The following is an 18,705-nucleotide window of genomic DNA, read 5'->3' as shown; positions in this document are numbered from 1 at the left end:
AAAAAGGTTCTGATGAACCTAGGGGCAGGACAGGAATAAAGATGCAGACGTAGAGAATGGACTTGAGGACACGGGGAGGGGGAAGGGTAAGCTGGGACAAAGTGAGAGAGTGGCATGGACATATATACACTACCAAACGTAAAATAGCTAGCTAGTGGGAAGCAGCCGCACAGCACAGGGAGATCAGCTCGGTGCTTTGGGACCACCCAGAAGGGTGGGATAGGGAGGGAGGGTGGGAGGGAGACGCAAGAGGGAGGGGATATGGGGATATATGTATACGTATAGCTGCTTCACTTTGTTATACAGCAGAAACTAACACACCATTGTAAAGCAATTATACTCCAATAAAGATGTTAAAAAATAAAAAAGGACCTACTGTATAGCACAGGGAACTCTACTCAGTACTCTGTAATGACCTGTATGGGAAAAGAATCTAAAGAAGAGTGGATATTTGTATATGTATAACTGATTCACTTTGCTGTACACCTGAAACTAACACAACATTGTAAATCAACTATACTCCAATAAAAATTATTTGAAAAAATCAAAAAAATAAAAAAGAAATAAGAATTTGACCACTTGGGCTTCCCTGGTGGCGCGGTGGTTGAGAATCCGCCTGCCGATGCAGGGGACACGGGTTCGTGCCCCGGTCCGGGAGGATCCCACGTGCCGCGGAGCGGCTGGGCCCGTGAGCCATGGCCGCTGAGCCTGTGCGTCCGGAGCCTGTGCTCCACAACGGAAAAGGCCACGACAGTGAGAGGCCCGCGTACCATTAAAAAAAAAAAAAAAAAAAGAGAATTTGACCACTTAACAGCGTAAGTGGTGAGATTAGAGGAATCATTTATCTGGAATGAAAAGCCCTGATTTGGTTAAGAATGTGCAGTTGTGTGCATATTTGTTGAAAGCAAACTCAGAGTTACTTGGAGAAAGATAAAAGGACAAAAAAAGAAAGAAGCAGATGGCTTGACCTTTAAAAAGGTAGTAGAGCTGACTTAGGTTCGAAGAAATTAAAACGGGGGCAGCATTTGGTGTCAGCCAGAAGCTGGGAAAAGGACAAAGGACCGTCTTGGAATGAAAGAAACACTAACAGGTTATGTATATCTGGAGCACCAAACGTTGTAAAACTCAAATTGGTGACCAGGTACTCAATGATAATGAAAGTTTTCACTTCTTAACCCCCCTGAATCTCAAAGGAAAAATTTTAGCTACTTTCTTTAGAAAAGGTAAGTTTAAAAACCTGAACAAGGAGAAACACCCGGTGAACATGCCAGTCAGTCTAAACTTGCTTCGTCCCCTCTGGCCTCCATCCTAACTAAGCAGGACCAGACGACCCAAACCAGCACCGCTGCTCATCTGGTAGCACTTACATGAAGTCCAGGGCTTTTTCTTAGAAAATACACAGGTCTCTATAGGATCTGGCCTGCGATCTGAAGTCTTTTTGGCAATGGAAATGTCGAGAACTGAACACATTTCCTCAAGAACGTCAGCTAAAGAGAAACAGTGCTTCACACACTGGGGCACAGAGCCCAGCCGGCGACCTAACGTTCTGGGTGTCTTTTACCTGTGATTATAAAAGGCAAGTCAAGAAAACATGAAAAAAAATATAAGGCAAACAATCCGCTTGCTTAATTTATTTTCAGAAAGTATACACACTTTAGAAACCGTTTCATCAGGGCTTTTAGGGGTCCCTGGTGGTCCTGCAGAGAGCCTGAGCGCAGGCTGGCCAGGGGTACACTGCACCTCCAGCCTTCCCACTCAATGGGACGAAGACGCCCGCTTAAACCACGGCACCGACGCTCTCCAGTTAACACACATCGCACTACATGTGAACGCTTCTGTTCTCACCTTGCTTCACCGGCAAGAATACAGAGAGCATGCCTACTGGCTTGCTTTCCTCTGGTAACGAAGCCACATGTTTTTCCCTTTTAGACAAAGCCTTTTCGAGCTTTTTATTAGAGAGGGATAGAGGCAGAAGGAAGGGGTGTGCTCCAAAAAGCGCGGCGGGGGGGGGCGGGGGGGGAGGGGGGGGCGGGGCGGCGCGGAGTTCTCTCCTCTGCTGCCATCTGAATTTGTCATTAAAAGTGCAAAGGAAAAAAACAACTACTCATCACTTAATAAATACGGATCTACAACAATTCCTGCTGTGAAACATCACGTCTTCACTAAGAAAGAGAAAAACGAGTTTCTCCCAGACCTTTACTTGAATTTACAAGGAACACACTTTCCTAAAATTGCCCACATGTCACTGCATCTATTTTTCTTTTTAAATCAGGCATTAAATATGCATCTTGACTCCCACGTAGGCAATCTGCAGCACAGCAAAATGACTGTGTATTCAATTATAGGATAAATAAATATAGCAAACATTAAGGAGAAAGTCTCCAACTCCAGGGCGCCGGGCTGGTGTCCTTCCCCCTCACAGAATCAGGTGCTCTCTGTCAACTACGGCAGTGGAACAGGCTGTGCCGAACCTTCTAGGAGCCGTTAAAGAAAACGACCCCCTTCTGTAATTAGAGATACTGGGTTAAATCTGGGTGGAAAAAAATCTCCATGGAGCTAGCAGCTGAAGCTAGCATGTATCTAAAGTGAAAAAAGGTATATTTTAATGAAGAAAACTAGCCACTCATGAAACAAAGTATTTATATACCTCCTTTGCTAGTATGAAATCAGGTTAACAATTCTATAACAAATTGAATTGCAAACCTGCCAATTCACAACAAAGTTAAGAGTTTTTTTCCTTCATTTTTGTTTGACTGCAGAGGTTTTTAAGGCAAATTCTACCCAGATGCTTAATCAGTTGAGATTATGGGGGAGATCTGCTTCTAACTTTTCCTTAATCATTTCAATAATTTTGGAGAAATGCTTTCAGTTGAGGTTACTGCTAGGAGCCTGCTGCAAAGTGTACTAACACTTGAAAACGAAATGCTGAGGGTTAAAATGATTATGGCGCATTTATGCACCGTACACTCTAGACTCCCCCAGAGCCTGCCACTTCATCCTGTTTGCTCTGATGGTGCTTTTAAAGCGCAACGACGTTCATCTCAGCCAACTCACGATGCAGGTGCCCAAAGACGCCATTCGCAGAGGTACTAACGATGCTCCAGAACGTGAGGGCTCGACTGTCACAGCAAACAACTGTCAGCGTTGGCGTTATCGACTGACTTGAACATTTAAATATATCAAAAACCAGGCGGAAACTCGTGTTTGCAGGTTTAAAAGAGGGTTTTAATATGGCATATAATAAATATTTAAACACTAAATGTGAATTTAAGTTCCACTATTCTCAACGGCTATTTATGTAACTTTATTTGGCTATTATAAAAACTTTCCAAACACTGGCCAGAAAAAGTCAATTTTGTCGTCGGGCAAAATTCATACAGAAAGTATTTCCGACAAATATAATAGGCCAGACCGCCCCATTATTTATCCTTACCTCCTATAAGGCTTTTCAAAGGGGAAGTATGATGCAAGTTTAAGACACATTCAGTTTATAAAAACGGTACCACTGAAGTAGATTCTATCTGACATTTAAAAAATATTGAGAGAATCCAATGTTCATTCTTTCATTTAACAAAAATTCATCGACTACTAATTACAAGTATTTTCTGACTTTAGAAAAAATATTTAAATGGATCAATATTCTCTTACTATTTTTCTCTATCGTTTGGATTCACGTCGTTCGTAAGCAAAGACGTTTTTCACGTACAATAATAACTAACACAGCCCTGTCTAGAGTAGCAAAGGAAAACTGCCGTATGTCCGTGTGTAAGGGAAGGGTGATTAAGCCACGGTGCCCGCCCTATTATATGTTATGTACTGATTCCGATGAATAATTAGATCTATATTCATTGATCTGGAGGAAAAATGAAAATTACAGAATTACGTGTATCCCGTCCCCTTCCAAAATGTTTGTACGGGACACAACTTCTTATTCATAGAAGGTTGGTACGCACCGAGCTGTGACCAGTGATTTGTGGGTATGTGAGGAGATGATCTTTTCTTTATGGTAACAAGTTGTTTTTCTTGTTGCAAGTCAATTATTTCGTTAATTTAAAATAAAGAAAACCAAAATTAAGCACAAACCAGGCGTGGCTTAATAAGTGAGACTCAGCTCTTAACCCTCGATTCCACACAGGTTTCCAGGGTGCTCGCGTCCCACCGAGTTTCCTACTCACAGCCTGACGCGGACATAATGAAGCTTCCTTTGGGCCACGTGGGGATGCCTAGGGCTCTGTTATTTTTACGAGGATTTGACCGCTCCTGACAAGGGACCATTCTTTGCTATATGAAAGAGCAGTGTTTCACAGGCGTTAAGGCTTGTTTGCTATCCAAACGCGTGCTTTTCCTTAAGGAAAACACTCGTTGAGATGGCTCCATAAACGGGAGGCATGTGGAACCTAGAGTAGCCCAGGGCCCGGGAGAGAGTGGCAGGCAGCAACAGTGCTCGCTATACCTCAGGTGGAATGCGGGGAGCGGCGAGAGTGTTCCTTCTGGGTCCCCCACGGCTGCACGCTGGAGCAGCTGGGCATCCACAGTGCTTCAAATACAGCTGTGTTCACGCAACTGCTGCTCAGTCCAAGGAGACTGAGACTTTCAACAGGCAGGAGTCACCACATCTGAGCGTGTCAGCCGCCTGGACACAAAAAGCAAACGTTCCCCACTAAGTAAACACAGCAACTTTCTGGAAACGAGGTTCCCAACTCTATGAGCATAGGCACGAAAGGGCTAGCAAGTCACCCCAGGGACCCACCTCTTATTCTGGTGACACAGGACCGTCGTAGGCTTTGTCAGTTTGGCTGTGCGCACGGCTCGCAGTGAGTTATCACCCTCACCTGTTCTACTAACAGCCCCCATGAGTCTCCGGTCCCCCACGACTGGAACGTGCCTACTGCAATGACTGGAGCCTCTAGACGAGCCCAGGAAACAATGTCACAAAGTGATTTAAGGTAATTTGGTCTATTCTAAGTCACTGTTTCTTCTTCAAGATCTCCACTCATTACATTTTTAATTTTATTGTCATTTTGTGTCAGTTTGCTAGATGAACTCATCAGCTATAGATTACGGCGAATTTATACACTTAAATTCGAAAGGAATAAAAAAAATGCAAGTAAGCCTCTATCTAAGTGTTTGGTAACAAACAGACTTGATTTATAACTTTTAGTCACAAAGATTAATTAGTTCAGATAATTTAGAAGTGAGATCCAAGAAGACTGCTTTTTACCAATCACTTACTTAAGTCACGCTGACCTTCCTGCCATCCTTTCCTTGCTTAAGAATTTCAGGCGGGCGAGAATCTTGCCCCCTCGCCTCCTCCGAACCCCAGCACAAGCACTGCACCCCGGCAGGTGTGCCTCAGGTCGGCATCACTGCCCCCCCGCCCCCAAGTTTCTTCCTGCTGATTCCTCGCTAGGGGGCTCTTTCTCAAGGGCCCAGTTCAGAGAAGTATCCTTCAGAAAGCCTTCCTGCCCCAGGAGTTCCGTTCTTCTCCAGACTCCTGGATTCTGCTGTCTATATTTCATTTAGGGCCTTTCTCCCAATGAAAGAGTAAATTTTTCACAGAGTTTTTTGGTTGCTTTGGCCAAAGTAAGCCAAGTGGACTGGGTACGTACCCTCCTTAGAGAGTGACCGCTTTCTTCTGCAGGTTGGTGCCACAGTCCTGGTCACTGTCCCCCTCCCCCCGCTGCCCCCCCCCCCGTTAACTATCCAAATTCCCATGTGTCTCCAGAAAGCGATTTTCAAGTAAAAAAAAAAAAAAAGTCACGTTTGTAGAGTCCATCTGGATAAAAACACTCCGAAATCCACTTAACTTTTTTTTTTTTGGCCATGGGTCCTTATAAAAGTAAGGGCCGCCCTGGCAGGGGTGAGGCCACCGGGAATCAGGCTCCAGGCTAACGACCTGTGGGTAAGTCTGTCCACCTTTCAGTCAGATTCTCCATGACACAGCAAGCAGCTGAGGCCGGGATTGCTGGAGAACTTGAGCACTTGGTCATTCAACAGGTGGCTCTCAGGGAAAGAACACCCGGAGGACTCCCGTGATTAGGAAGTACGCACTGGCACCTGGGGGTGGAGCCAGAACCCAGGGATGGAGCCAGCGAGAGGACCATCTCTGAAGGCAGCATAAATCTACAAGCACGCAAAAGGCTTGAATCTGATCGGGGCATATTAGCCACTCAAGCAACGGTAATTATTTGTTTACATTACCTGGGCCTTATCACCCATGCCTTTCCCCACTAAGAAACAGATCAAACAGATCACTCTCTTCCCAAACCTAAGTTTATGAAATGCCCTGAGGTCCGTTTCAAGGCCAGCTTCTTTCACTTCCTCCTTCCTTCTTCGATGTAGAGATTCGAAACTCAGAGAAAGGGGACACTGGACAGAATGGAGTGGGTTAGCCTTGATGCTGGTGCCAGGTCCACCTGGGAGAAGTGGTGAACTATGCAGCCCTACAAACCAGGCCCATTGTTTTTCATTAAAACTTTTTTAATATAAAAAATTTCAAAGATATTAAACTAAACAAAATAATATAATAAACTCTTGTGAAACACCACCCACTTTCCACAATTATCAACATTCTCATGTTCTACTCTCACCAGAACTCTACTCAATTATTATTATTTATTTTTACAGTTTTTTTAAGGTAAAATTTGCACGCACAGAAATGTGCAAATCTCATCTGTCCAGTTTAGACAAGTGGACGCACCATGTAACCCACCTGCTGTCTCTGGACAGAACATTTCCATCACTGCAGACAGTTCCCTGGTTCCTGCCCCTTCTCCTCGCCCCACTCAGAGGCAACCGTTGTTGTGGCTTTCTTTTTCTTGGCCTTTGATTAGTTTTGCCTATTCCAGAATTTCACACAAATTGAGGCATACAGGACTCACAGTTTTCTGGGCATGGTTTCACTTGTTCAGCCTAATGGCTGTGGAATATATTAGTAGTTCTTTTGACTAAGTTTTAAAGAAGACATGGACAGCTACGACGGTGGTTTTCAGGGCAGGATGGCTGGCACGAAGGCCCCAGGCAAAACAACAACAAAATCTGCGAGATGTCCCCTTTAAAGGCTTCTCCCATGTCATGCCACTGTCTTGTGTTGTGCCTTTCCTGACTTTACAATTCAAGACGTTCTACTTCATTTCTTTAAGTTCAAGATATCACTGATGTAAGATGCAATTCTGATTAGAACAAATTACCTGGACAATGAAATACTACTCAGCCATAAAAAAGAACGAAATTTTGCCATTTGCAGCCACGTGGATGGACCTGGAGGGCACTATGCTAAGCGAAGTCAGTCAGGCAGAGAAAGACAAATACCGTACGCTATCACTTATGTGTGGAATCTAAAAAAATACAACAAACTAGTGACTATAACAAAAAGGAGCAGACTCACAGATACAGAGAACAAAAAACTGGATACCAGTGGGGGGAGGGGGAGGGCACAAACTACTGTGTGTAAGATGGGCTCAAGGACGTACTGTACAAAACGGGGAACAGAGCCAATATTTGGTAATAACTGTAAGTAGAAAGTAACCTTTAAAAACTGCACAAAAATTTAAAAGTTAAGAAAAAAAAGAACAAATTACCTGGGATTTCTGTTTTTAGAAAAAATATAAGGTAAAAACATTGCTGCAATGTTCAGTGTTGCAATATGACATGTCTCCTTTCTCCACAGTAGGGCACAGTACTTAAGAGTTGGGTTCTGACCTCAAATTGAAGGGTTCAAACCCAGGCTCTGCCACTTGTACCCTGAACAAGTTACTTAAACTATCTGTGTCTGGACTTGCTTTACTGTGAAACAAGCGTAATTCCACGCTTACAGCGTTTATGAAGATCAAGTGCTTTCATAGCATGAAAAGCTTAGCACGGTGTTAACAAGTGCTATTATCCCAGCTTGCCATTGGCACACAATTCCTTATTTCCCTTCCCTAATCCACCCTCACGGAACAGTTATTTCAATGCTATCAACACTTAACTAGGAACTGAGCCGCTGAACAAGGGGATACATGGTTCAATTTTCCTTGGGCATTTACATCGAAAAATAACCTGGTGCAGCCAAATAAATTTTAAAAAAAAAGTTTGTTAACAAATATGTATCTTTCAGTACTGGAATACATAGGGCTGATGCCGGTGAGCTGGGGGATTTTCATTTACTTGACTACGCCTACTAGACCTTACACTTTGGTTACGTCCCCGTCTATCACTTATTGCCAGTGGATTAAAATATGTGCGACTACCTATAAGGTGTAAGATAATCAGCTGTGAATCAAAAGGACAAGATACAGTGGCTTGATATAAGAAAAATAGACGAAAATAAAGAGCTTTTCTCTCTACCAATAAAAAATGATAAATAAAATATAATTGAAAAATTCTACACACAACTGCTACAAAAATATTAACTATACAGGAAAAATAATTGGTTGAAGGACTAAAAACTTGAGTAACTGGTGAGAAATAGTGTTTCTGTAAAGGAAGTTTTAAAATTATAAAGATGACAATTTACTTACAGTTTACCCTGGAAGAATGTATGAAACAAAGGAGAAATGAAGGAATCTGTCTTATTCAATACTAAAACCGAAATGCATAAGGAAGAGAGTGGGTCACTGATGGAAGAGAAGAGAGGTAAGTGTATGGAACAGAATAAAGAAAACTGTGGAGCAAATAAAATACATGTGGGAACTGAACAGGAGATAAAGGTGGCATTTAATATCAAAGAGGGAACGTAAGGACCGTTCAATAAATACATTGGGAAAATAACTATATGGGGAAAAAATGAAGTTAGAGCTTTATGTCAGACTTTATACCAAAATATGTTCCACCAAATGGATTAGAGGTTTAGATTTGTAAAAACTGAAACAACAAAAATACCAGACTGTAGTAGAAATGTTCCTATAACCCTGAAGTAGAGAGGTATGACACTAAAGTCAGAAATCACACATATATATTAATCTTAAAAACAAACAAAAAATCATTAAATAAGTTAAAAGAGGAGCAAGAATTCCCATAGTAAAAACTACACATGACGAACGACCACAGGAAAGGACGTTCCATGTCACTAGCAACCGTAAGAGCTCTTCTGCTGCACACACTGGGATGTCATTGACGTGAACACGTAGGAGCGAGTGCGGTGAGAAGTCACGGGAAACCGGGAGCTGCAGGTGCCACCTTGAGGCCTCTGGGCACCAGTTACCAAAGGAGCTGAATCAAGAGCTCGTGGACTCTTGGGTCCTTGTTGTAGGAAGTCATCTTGAGGAGCCGGGAATGGACGCAAGGACGCCCATACTCTCCGGGGCGACCCTCCACGGGCTCTGCCACCTGGCAGCTCTGCTGGGACGCGTGGAGGGGGCACCCCTCGTGGAGGCTCTCCTGGCCGCTGGCACGGGGTGACGGCGCAGCTCTAGCCCCGCAGCCCGTGCTGTCCCCCAGGGCCTGCCTTACGACTGTGCTCACAGGGTCATCTAAATAGGGATTTAGTGCCCTGCTCCTCCACTAGGCTGTAAGGCCCACGGACAGTTCTGACCTTTGTCAGCGCTGTGCCCGCAGCGCAGGGGACAGTGCCTGAAACACGTCAGGCATCCATGCAATAGACGCTCGCTGCGTCCTTTCAGTGACTCGCGGGAAGGTGACGAATAAAGTCTCCGCAGGCGCCCCACTGCCCACGGCTCGTGTCTGAAGCCCTGAGCGGGGCAGGCAACGACCTTCAGTTTGCTCCCAAGTTGCCCTTCCAGCCTCCTCTCGGCCACTTGCAAAACACAGGGCCTTTGACGAGCCACGCCACATGCCCCCACTCTGAGCCCCTGCGTTTGCAGTGATGACTCCACTGCCTCGAATGCAGGTCCCCCACCTTGTCTAGAAAGCACCTCCAAAACCGAGCTCCTGGCCCCACGCACGCAGGGACTGCAGCAAGCTGAGCGAGCCTGTCTGTGGACCCTGAGGCACTGGATACAAAGTGCCCCGAGCACTTCCTGTGTCTTTGCCTAGTTACCCATTCACACGTTCTTCTCCTGCACTAGATTAAGAACTCCTTGACGGCAGCAGCTGCTTTTTTACTCTATGTACCCTGGCTCATGGCAAAGCATCTGACACATAGCAAATGATCAGAAAGTATTTGTTAATATTACTGAAAAAAGTATTTAGATACCTGAACAAATTATTTCTAAGAATAAAGAATATAATGAAACTTTTTATTTAGCCTTCACGCCACTCTCAGGGAAGGCCTTTACCACAGCTTCCTGTGAGGATGCCAGACTTTATTTAATAGAGATACAACCAATGGGAATTCTGAAAATGTCAGTACCACGTCCTAATGAAGAATCACAACTCCTATGGACCCACCATTCACATTAGTTTTCTCGAATATACATCCCCCCCCAAGCGAGAGGCCACGTCTACCCTAGCAGATACCATGCAGCAGCTCATCTAGTGCGATAAGCTGGATGACATCACAGGAGTGTGAGGATTGAAGACTTTCTAAAGTTTCCCACTTATTCAAGGGCACTAACTTAGCCAGAGTGTGTATGGCTGATGAGAAAGCAATTCTAAGTATAATTTAGCCGGGGGGGGGGGGAAAAGACATTTTAAAGCTTTACTTCGGAGAGACAAGAGCTTAAGTTTAAAATTCTGCTCTCTGGAGCAGATTATGTAGGTGGACCTGCAACTATGTTCAAATAAGCAGATAGCTACGATAACCTCAGAAAAAAATAAGACGATCTATGTCCGGGTTTTCGATCTTATTAATAAAACTGAATTTTCTAAATAGCTTATAATTTAAAAAAGAATAAGTCTTTCTTAAGGAAAAAAACCCTAAAATTACCAATTTAATGAAAATACACCAGCTCAGTTTGGAAGAGGATCGGGCCTGAATCAGCTTGTTCAACATAAAACCTCAATAAACAATAGCTCAGAAAGAAGAAAAAAGCAAGTTCTTTTGTTTTAGAGGCCACAAATGCAACAGAAACAAACTATAATAAAAAAAAATGAAAATTCAGGTGCCGGAATTATGCATTTCATACTGAATAATTATTTCTGTACTGCCTGTAAATCCTCTCCGGTAAGCTGTGCATCTAAAACTCATCGAACTGCCAAGGGGTAAACGCAGCCCCATCCATCAAGCAGCCACTTGACAAATACATTCCATAATAGAAGTTTATTTTTACGGAGGCTGAACCAAGGACTTCCCCATGCATACAAAAACTTGTCAAAATTATTTATGAGTCTTGCTGAGACACACAATATGTCATATCAAACTCCTAGTTTCCTCCCAAGCACGGACTGTCAATATCTCGGCTCCTATCAATAACACGGCCCACCGCTGATAGAGGCCGCGGGGGCCGGGGTCACCAGCCCATCCCAGCCGCCGCCGGAAGCCGTCTCTAAGCTCAGTGCAGCTGAAGGAGGCCATTTACCACCTCGACGAGGGGCAGTTAAAGGAAGCGCTCGGGCTGCCCTCAGAGGATTTGCAACATGAAGTAAAATGGAAACACATGCTTGAAAAATTATGCTTGATTACGGCTGAAGTAAAACAAAAATAACAGTAGATATTTCATCTTTTATTTTACACACAAAACATTAGTTAAGGCTGATAACACGAATGCTTGAAAACCGTGACAACAGCCCATCCCTGCTGAAACGTCCATCCTGAATGAGATGGGATGAGACCTTCTCTCGGAAGGTGAGGAATCTGCTTTATGAAGAGACGTGACTTGGCTCCGTCCCTCCTAATACTGCTTGTATTTTACTCACAAGGAAGCATTTCTCTTTAGTGGATTAGCCTTCCATCCTCTGTCACTCTCCCCAACACAGGGGGCTCATGGAGAAGAGTGGAAACCGCTGAGTGACCCCTGAGATAATTTACAGCGAAAGGAAAATGTATTCTTATTTTTCGGCTTGGCGGGCAGTGAAAACTACAGTCTCCCAGCCTAAATTAGCCCTGGGAACTAGTGAGCGACAGCAAAAGCGCAGCACTTCTTAGCAATGCCCTTGATCTACGAAGAAGTGTGCTCTACCACTGCAGTTTCATGCTGGTGCTATGACGTGAGCCACGGAAAGGCCGAGAAGCCCGAGAGTTGACCACGAGACCGCCAGTCAGACCAACACCACAATGGTACATTTTGGTGGCACAGGGTGGGCAAAAATTGCAAAACAAGGGGCTGTTAAACATTTGCTTTAGTTCCTCAGCATGAACAGAACTGCACGCTCGTGAAGTCTGCCTCACAGCGTCACTGCTCTGCTCCCGTCCTACCCCTGCGGGGCGAGAGGGAAAAGCAGCTGCCAGAGTTCTGACAGGCCCCCGGGGTACCAGGCCCGGCCCTGCTGTAACCTGCTAGAACATATTCTAGGGCAGCGAGAGCGGAGCCGACTCCACACCAGGTGACTTGATAACTTGCATAGCCGTGGCCATCTCAGGTACTAAGGAGACTCTTACTCAAACGCGGCTCCACAGAACAATGTACAACACAGAAAACAGCGTCTGTCCTTGGAGTGGGAAAAAACAAAGCGAGAAATTTCTAGCTGGGCTAGAAATGTCTGTTACCACCTGCACTCCATTTAAACCACTGGCTCGGATGGGAAAAAGTAACTTTGAAGTAGTTTCCCTGGAGGGCCTAAATTCAACGCTACCAAAAGTGGGTGAGACGACAGAAGTCTACCTCTCCCTGTGGAAATGTGAGGACAGATCACGGCGGGAGGGGGAGGAAAGGGGCTCCCTAAACAGTTTCATTTCTCTGCTCCTCCCAGGGCTCTTCTGAAACAAATTCTCAACAGAGCCCCGCCCAAGGCTACCAGAACCCGCCCAGGTGTATTTCTGATACTACAAAAATAGGCTCGGGAGCTGTTTCTCCAGCTCCGGGCACCGCCCCGGGCCGTCGAGCAGACTGAGTCGGAGGCACAGCTGGAGGGACAGCGTCTAACCGCAGCTCGAGAAGTGAGACTGAAAACACAGCCCTTCATACAACTGTCAGCCAAGCCGCTCCTTGAAAGTGAACGATACGATGACACAGTATCTTTAGACTTTCAAAACAATTACTTGAAATAATCGGAACATGCTTCAGTTGGGAAAGCCATGTTTTTTCAAAAATATTGAGTTGATGTTGCTGCACAAATGGGCCGTGGCTACGACTTTCAGATACAAACAGAAAAGAATCGGGAGGTTTGTGTCCCAAGAACAAAGCGGGAACTTCTACGTTCAAGCTGAAGTCAACATATTTCACCGAATTTCCAGTGAACTGCTGAAAGAACGCGAGCGGGGCAAAGCCATCTTCATCTGTGATTCCATCTCGTAAGCGTCTCAACCCTTGAGGCCGGGATCAGGCCCCTTTCTCAGGACAGGGGTGGCTGAGGCCCGGAGGGTGGTGGCGATCCAAGGTCACGTGGCTCACAGGTGACACTGACACCCTCACCAGGCTGCGCCCCATCCTCCCATCTCCTCCTCCCAACACTGACAGAGCCCTGAAGACTGCAGGGGCTCCCGGGGAGCGGGCAGGCGACATGGGAGGAGGACAGGGAGGAAGGGGGAGAGAGAAAAGGAAAGTCTATCACTGAGAGCGGCTTTGCCTGAGGAAAAGTGCCAACACCTGCATTCAGCAACCTCCGGCCAGACCTCTCTTTCTTACATTATTTCAATCAGGAGGAGCTCCGCAGTCAAACTACACAAAGGGATACACATCAGGAAGAACAAATTCACGCTTTCACACACGAGCCCTGTGAGGTGACAAATCAGAAGGGAACCAGGCTCTGAACACGCCGTCTGCCCGCAGAGTGAGCCCGGCTCAGCCCGCGGCCATCCCGCTCCGCGAGCCCTCCTCCCTTCACGCCCAGCCGAGACCTCATGCCCCGGCCCGCAGACGCACATCCCGGTCCTGAATCCTGCTTCACGCTTCGAGCTTCGGCATCCGACCGAGACCCAGCCCGTGCTGAACGCGGAACGGTGCTCGTCAAGGCCAACTCTGGGCCCTCGTATTCCTGCAAACTTCCTGCAAAGAAACATCTCCAGTTCAGGTTTCAGGGAACAGGCTCAGAAGAGCGAGGTGACTTGCAAAGCCCGCACAGAGCTGAGACGTGAGCCCAGTTGTACGTCTGCCTCCGGAGCCTGCGAGCCCGCCCCTCCTCCAGCACACCATCCTCATCAGTAGGGAGCAGGGTTTTGGACTGCGCGACCCTGCTGGGGGCCGTCCTGGGCACCGAGGGACGTTCAGCGGCTGCCCCCCCACCCAGCCATGGTGTCCCAGAATGTCTCCAGACATCGCGAGGTGTCCCTGGGGGGCAAAATCACCTCAGGTTGAGAACCACTGACCCAAGAACTAGACAATCTACCTCACTTCCGTTTCTATCCTCTGCCCCATCTTTACCAAATACACTGGCAAAATTTTGAATTCTCTGTTGCTACCGCTACTCGTGTCTGGGTCCGGTTCCCTCACGTTGGCAGAAGCGACAGCAGTAGAGTTGGGTTTCCAGGTAAAATACAGGACTTCAGTTTAATTTGCATTTCAGATAAACAACAAATAATTTTTTAGCGTATGTCTCAAATACTGCATTATTTCTTATTTATCTGAAATTCAAATTGAACTGGGTGTCCTGATCTTACTTGCTAAGTCTGGTGACCCCACATACAGGGTTGGGAAAAACGGAATCTCCCCTCATGTTTACATGTTGATGGATAGAAAATCAGTGTTGGAGACACAAATTTTGCATTTCAGTTAACTTTTGAGAAAGAATTTTATTATGTGTGTCAAATGTATTGTTTTCCTTTTGCATCTATTAGTAACAAATACTAACCTACAGTAGTATTTGTTATTTTCTTAACACCTGGTACTTTTCATTTCTGTTTAACCTAAAATTGCGTTCCTTGCCCAGAGAAGCTGCCAACTGTTGTCTAACAATGGTTTGTAATTTAAAAAAAAAAAAGAAAGAAAGAAAGAAAAAGAAAGGTCTCCTATCTTTAACAGATATCCGTTAAAGACATATCTTTCTGGCTCAAAATTTACGGTAAGACCTTAAAGGTTCTCAGTCCAATGCCAACTTGGAAGCGTTTCACAACATCACAATATTCTACTTGTAATGTTATGTCCCATCTACTGCTCTCCCAAATCGTCTTATACTTTAATGGTAGCTTCGTTATTCCCAGAAAACCACAAACTGCCTAGAGTTTTGCTTAATTTATTCCCCTTTCCGTTCACCTATCTTCTCAAACTTCAGCTTCTTAAGTCAACGTCAATTTTTTTCCTCTCTCCCATTTAAGAAAAAAAGCCACTCATGAAAACACAACACTAAAATAACTCAAGCATACAGACACATGCAGTGGAAAAGATAGGTCTCCCTTAAGAACTATGCACACATGCAGACCCACTAACAGATACGTGTGTATGTACACACACACGCACACACACACGAGGTTTATACTTCTGTAAGGAAAACGGAGTATTACACAGGTTTCTGGAGTTCTGTCCTACGTTATGTGACAAATGTTAATGTCGTCATGCTTCGCTTCCTTCACAGAACCTTCCTAACTGACCCAACCACGCTGCTCTTGCCCTGCTGAACGCCTAGTGTCACTGACAGACAACATCTCCGAGCTATCTGCCCTCACCTACCCTTCCCTTTTCCCTCCCGTGCCAGGAACTGGAGAAACAAGCATGACCAAGGCCTGGTCCCTGCTCCCGAGGAGCTCAGGATCTGGTGGGACCTCACTGCGTGGGCAATGATGACTCTGAACAGGAATGGCCCATTTTTAGCAGGGAGCTTCAAAAAGCCAATTCGGGAAGTGATGACTGATGGACCACTCACTCTGGGGGTGGGGGAGCGGGGAGACAGGAGCTGGAAGGACAGCTTACTGGCCCCCAGGGGAGGCTCCGAGCATGTTAACCTGGTGCTGGTGTCATCATCGTCTGATTATTACAATCAACCTCCAAGCATTTTACGTGCACACGTGTTATCGTTCCAGCTGAAGCACAATTAGTTCATACTTCCTAGTATCCATAATACTCTTAGCGTAAGGTTGAGTACAAAGTAGGCAAGTATTAATAATTATAATTTAATAGTGAATAAAATATTCACAGGAATAAAACAGATAAAATTTTATGGAGAAAAAAGGGAGTCATAATGAAAGAGTAAAAACGCATAGATCTTTCATGAACTTAAACCCAATGGCTAATTCTTAGTATAGTCACTACTTTAGCCATCTGAAGATTTGCCATACTTCTTCTCAAGGGAAAAGTTAACTAATGAGAGCGTTGACACACGCACAGCTTTTATTTCTGAAAACCATGCTGGTCTAAATCATACGAGTTTGATGATACTTGAAGAATACCAAGAAAAAGAGACTGTGCCTTGACTGACCTGGTCACCTGGTGACAACAGGATATACCGTGACAGCGGAATAACCTTCACTCTTTGCAACTGTAATAACTTTACGAATTGCAAAGCACTTGTACAACCATTTTCTCTTTTTATTCTCCCAAGAATCTTGGGCTAGGACTGTATCGTGCCATTTAAAATGATTTCTGAATAGGAAATACATTCACCAAGTTGAAAACTCAAAAGGTACAGACGAGTATTCAGTAAAAATAAACCTAAGAGAATAAAGTAAGAATCAGTGATCATCTACATATAATGCCTAAAAAAGGAGCAAAGAATTTTACGGAAAAATGGACTGGAGGGCACATAGGTGCTCTGACGCAGCAAGGTCCTCTGGTAGAAGGACAAGGGATCGTCCCTGCTGCAGGAGGCAAGAGACAGAGGCAGGGCTGACAGACAGAGAAGGAAGGGGCTACAGGAGCTTCCTTTAATTCAGAAAGTACCTGTCCTTAGTGCTTTCACTTTGCCTTTGATGAGCTAGGTGGGTAAAGGAAGGAAAAGGAAGGAAAGTGTCCCTGCCCTGGGGGGAGTGAGACCTTACTGACAAGAAACACTGCCCCACAGAAGACAGGGAGTCTCATCTCGGCAGTTAGAGGCCTGCTCTCTGATTCCAGCTCTGCCCAGGTGGGCAGCGAGGCCATGGGAACAGTCCCATCAGACAGCTGGCCCAGGCTCCTCATCTGGAAGATGAAGATAATAACTGGCAAATCTACCCCGTACGGCAGAGATGACAGGAGGTGACGTGTGCAGGCGCCCTCGCCAGGAGATGCCGGACAAATACGTTAAGGTGTCAGGATCACAGGGAACAATGGAGAACAGCACAGAGTACGGGGATCCAGCTAAGATCTGGGAGGAACACGTCTTAGGAAAAGGTGAAGCTTCAGGGCAGACGCGAGCAGGGAACTGGCCCTGAAGGCTGCGGCGCCTGGACTTGAGGGGCGCGTGCAGGAGGGCCCTGGGGCTTGGAGCCGAGCGACTTCAGTCGTGTCTTGTCTGAAGCCTCCGTTGCTTAGGAAGCCCCTTGGAGAAGCAGAGCCGCCGTGGCCAAGGTCAGCAGCTGGCCGGCCAGTCAGACACGGGCTGGGGCAAGAGCACAGGGGCCGTGAGCTTGTGCTGCCCAGACGGGGAGAATACAGCGAGTTTAGGTGATCACGGAGCATTTGCACAATTTTAATAGTCACATACTTATTCTAGCGGTTGGCAGGAAAAAGGCGAGCCAGTCTATCGGATCTGTGATAGCGCGGGACAGTAGAAACGGGGCGGAAAGGCAAGACTTCTTCATTGAAGGAGAGGAGAACATTTCAGGTGCGCAGAGGAAACAGACTGCTCACAGAATCTGGGGGCTGAAGTGACTAGAATAATAGGATACCGAAATTTTGAGCTTAAACAACTTGTATTTGGGACCAAAATGAGCTGTTTTCTTCGGGGAGGTGGGTGAGGCGGGGGTAGAGGTAAAGAACGTTCCTTCGGGAAGAAGACAAGCAAACTGCGTCCAGCTGTCCACACTGAACAAACGCTCGCAGCCCCGACCTTCACAGTTGTGGGGGAGAAGAAAACAGCCACAGCTGTCACGCCGTTTTCTAACGAGGCCTCGGTCAATAGTTAAGTCCCAAATGTTCCAAGGCGCAAAGCGTGGCGCTTCAAAAATTCAGTTGGAACGCTCAAAATTACCCTTTCACGGGACCCAAAGGATTCCAAGGGAAAACCCCCCGAACTCACACACGCACGGTATTATTTTGCTTTCTTCTTTAGGGTGCCACACTTTACCTCTGAAATTTTCCTAAGCAGACATTTCCCTTTCCCTTCTGTTCAGCTGAGTAACTTTGTTAGCCGGCCACAGGACAGGCAGAAACTGCAGGGCTGGTAGAGGCCCCTAATTGTGAAGCTCTTACAAGGGTTGAACCCGATCATTCCCCAAATTGTTGAGCTGATGGGATTCATGTAGCTGGTTATAAATGGATAATCTAAATTAATTCACTCAAGCAGAAATCGATTTTGTAACTCCTAGAGAGCTTGTAATAATGCTTACCTCCCACTGCTATAGCTGCATTCTCTGTTTCATAAAGCTGGTCGGAAACAGCTGGATTCAGGTGACCTGCTAGCTCATTAAATCTGTTACATGTTCCTTCTAGTAAATGATATTAAGCTGAAATGGCCTAACATTGATTTTTTTCCCTTTAATTTTATGACAGAAATAACCTAATTTGTAACGCAAAATAACAATCTCCTTGGATTACTTTACCTTGTTAAAATATTTTATGCATTTTTCACTTACACAAAGGTAATGGAAAAACACTTAAACTATCTGTTATTTAAACCCACAAGAGATATGTTCCTGAAAGTCTGATAGCTACAAAAATG

At 45.5% G+C, this 18,705-nt stretch overlaps 1 protein-coding gene across 7 annotated transcripts in view; it reads right to left on the bottom strand.

Moving 5' to 3' along the window:
* Positions 1-18,705, bottom strand: part of ZNF407 (zinc finger protein 407) — a 537,200-nt gene that overhangs the window by 161,207 nt on the left and 357,288 nt on the right. The window contains exon 9 of one of the 7 annotated variants that reach the window (XM_024133910.3): positions 4,228-4,633. The exons of the other annotated variants lie outside the window; for them this stretch is intronic. Coding sequence (XP_023989678.1) covers positions 4,626-4,633 — 8 coding nt within the window. The 3' untranslated portion in view covers positions 4,228-4,625. Of the gene's footprint in view, positions 1-4,227; positions 4,634-18,705 lie in introns of those variants that run through there. 7 annotated transcript variants of the gene reach the window in all.

Source organism: Physeter macrocephalus, chromosome 19 (genome assembly GCF_002837175.3).
Source record: "Physeter macrocephalus isolate SW-GA chromosome 19, ASM283717v5, whole genome shotgun sequence".
Lineage (NCBI taxonomy): Eukaryota > Metazoa > Chordata > Mammalia > Artiodactyla > Physeteridae > Physeter > Physeter macrocephalus.
The sequence above is the reverse complement of the archived record's forward strand: the minus strand, read 5'-3'. Positions and strand labels throughout refer to the sequence as shown.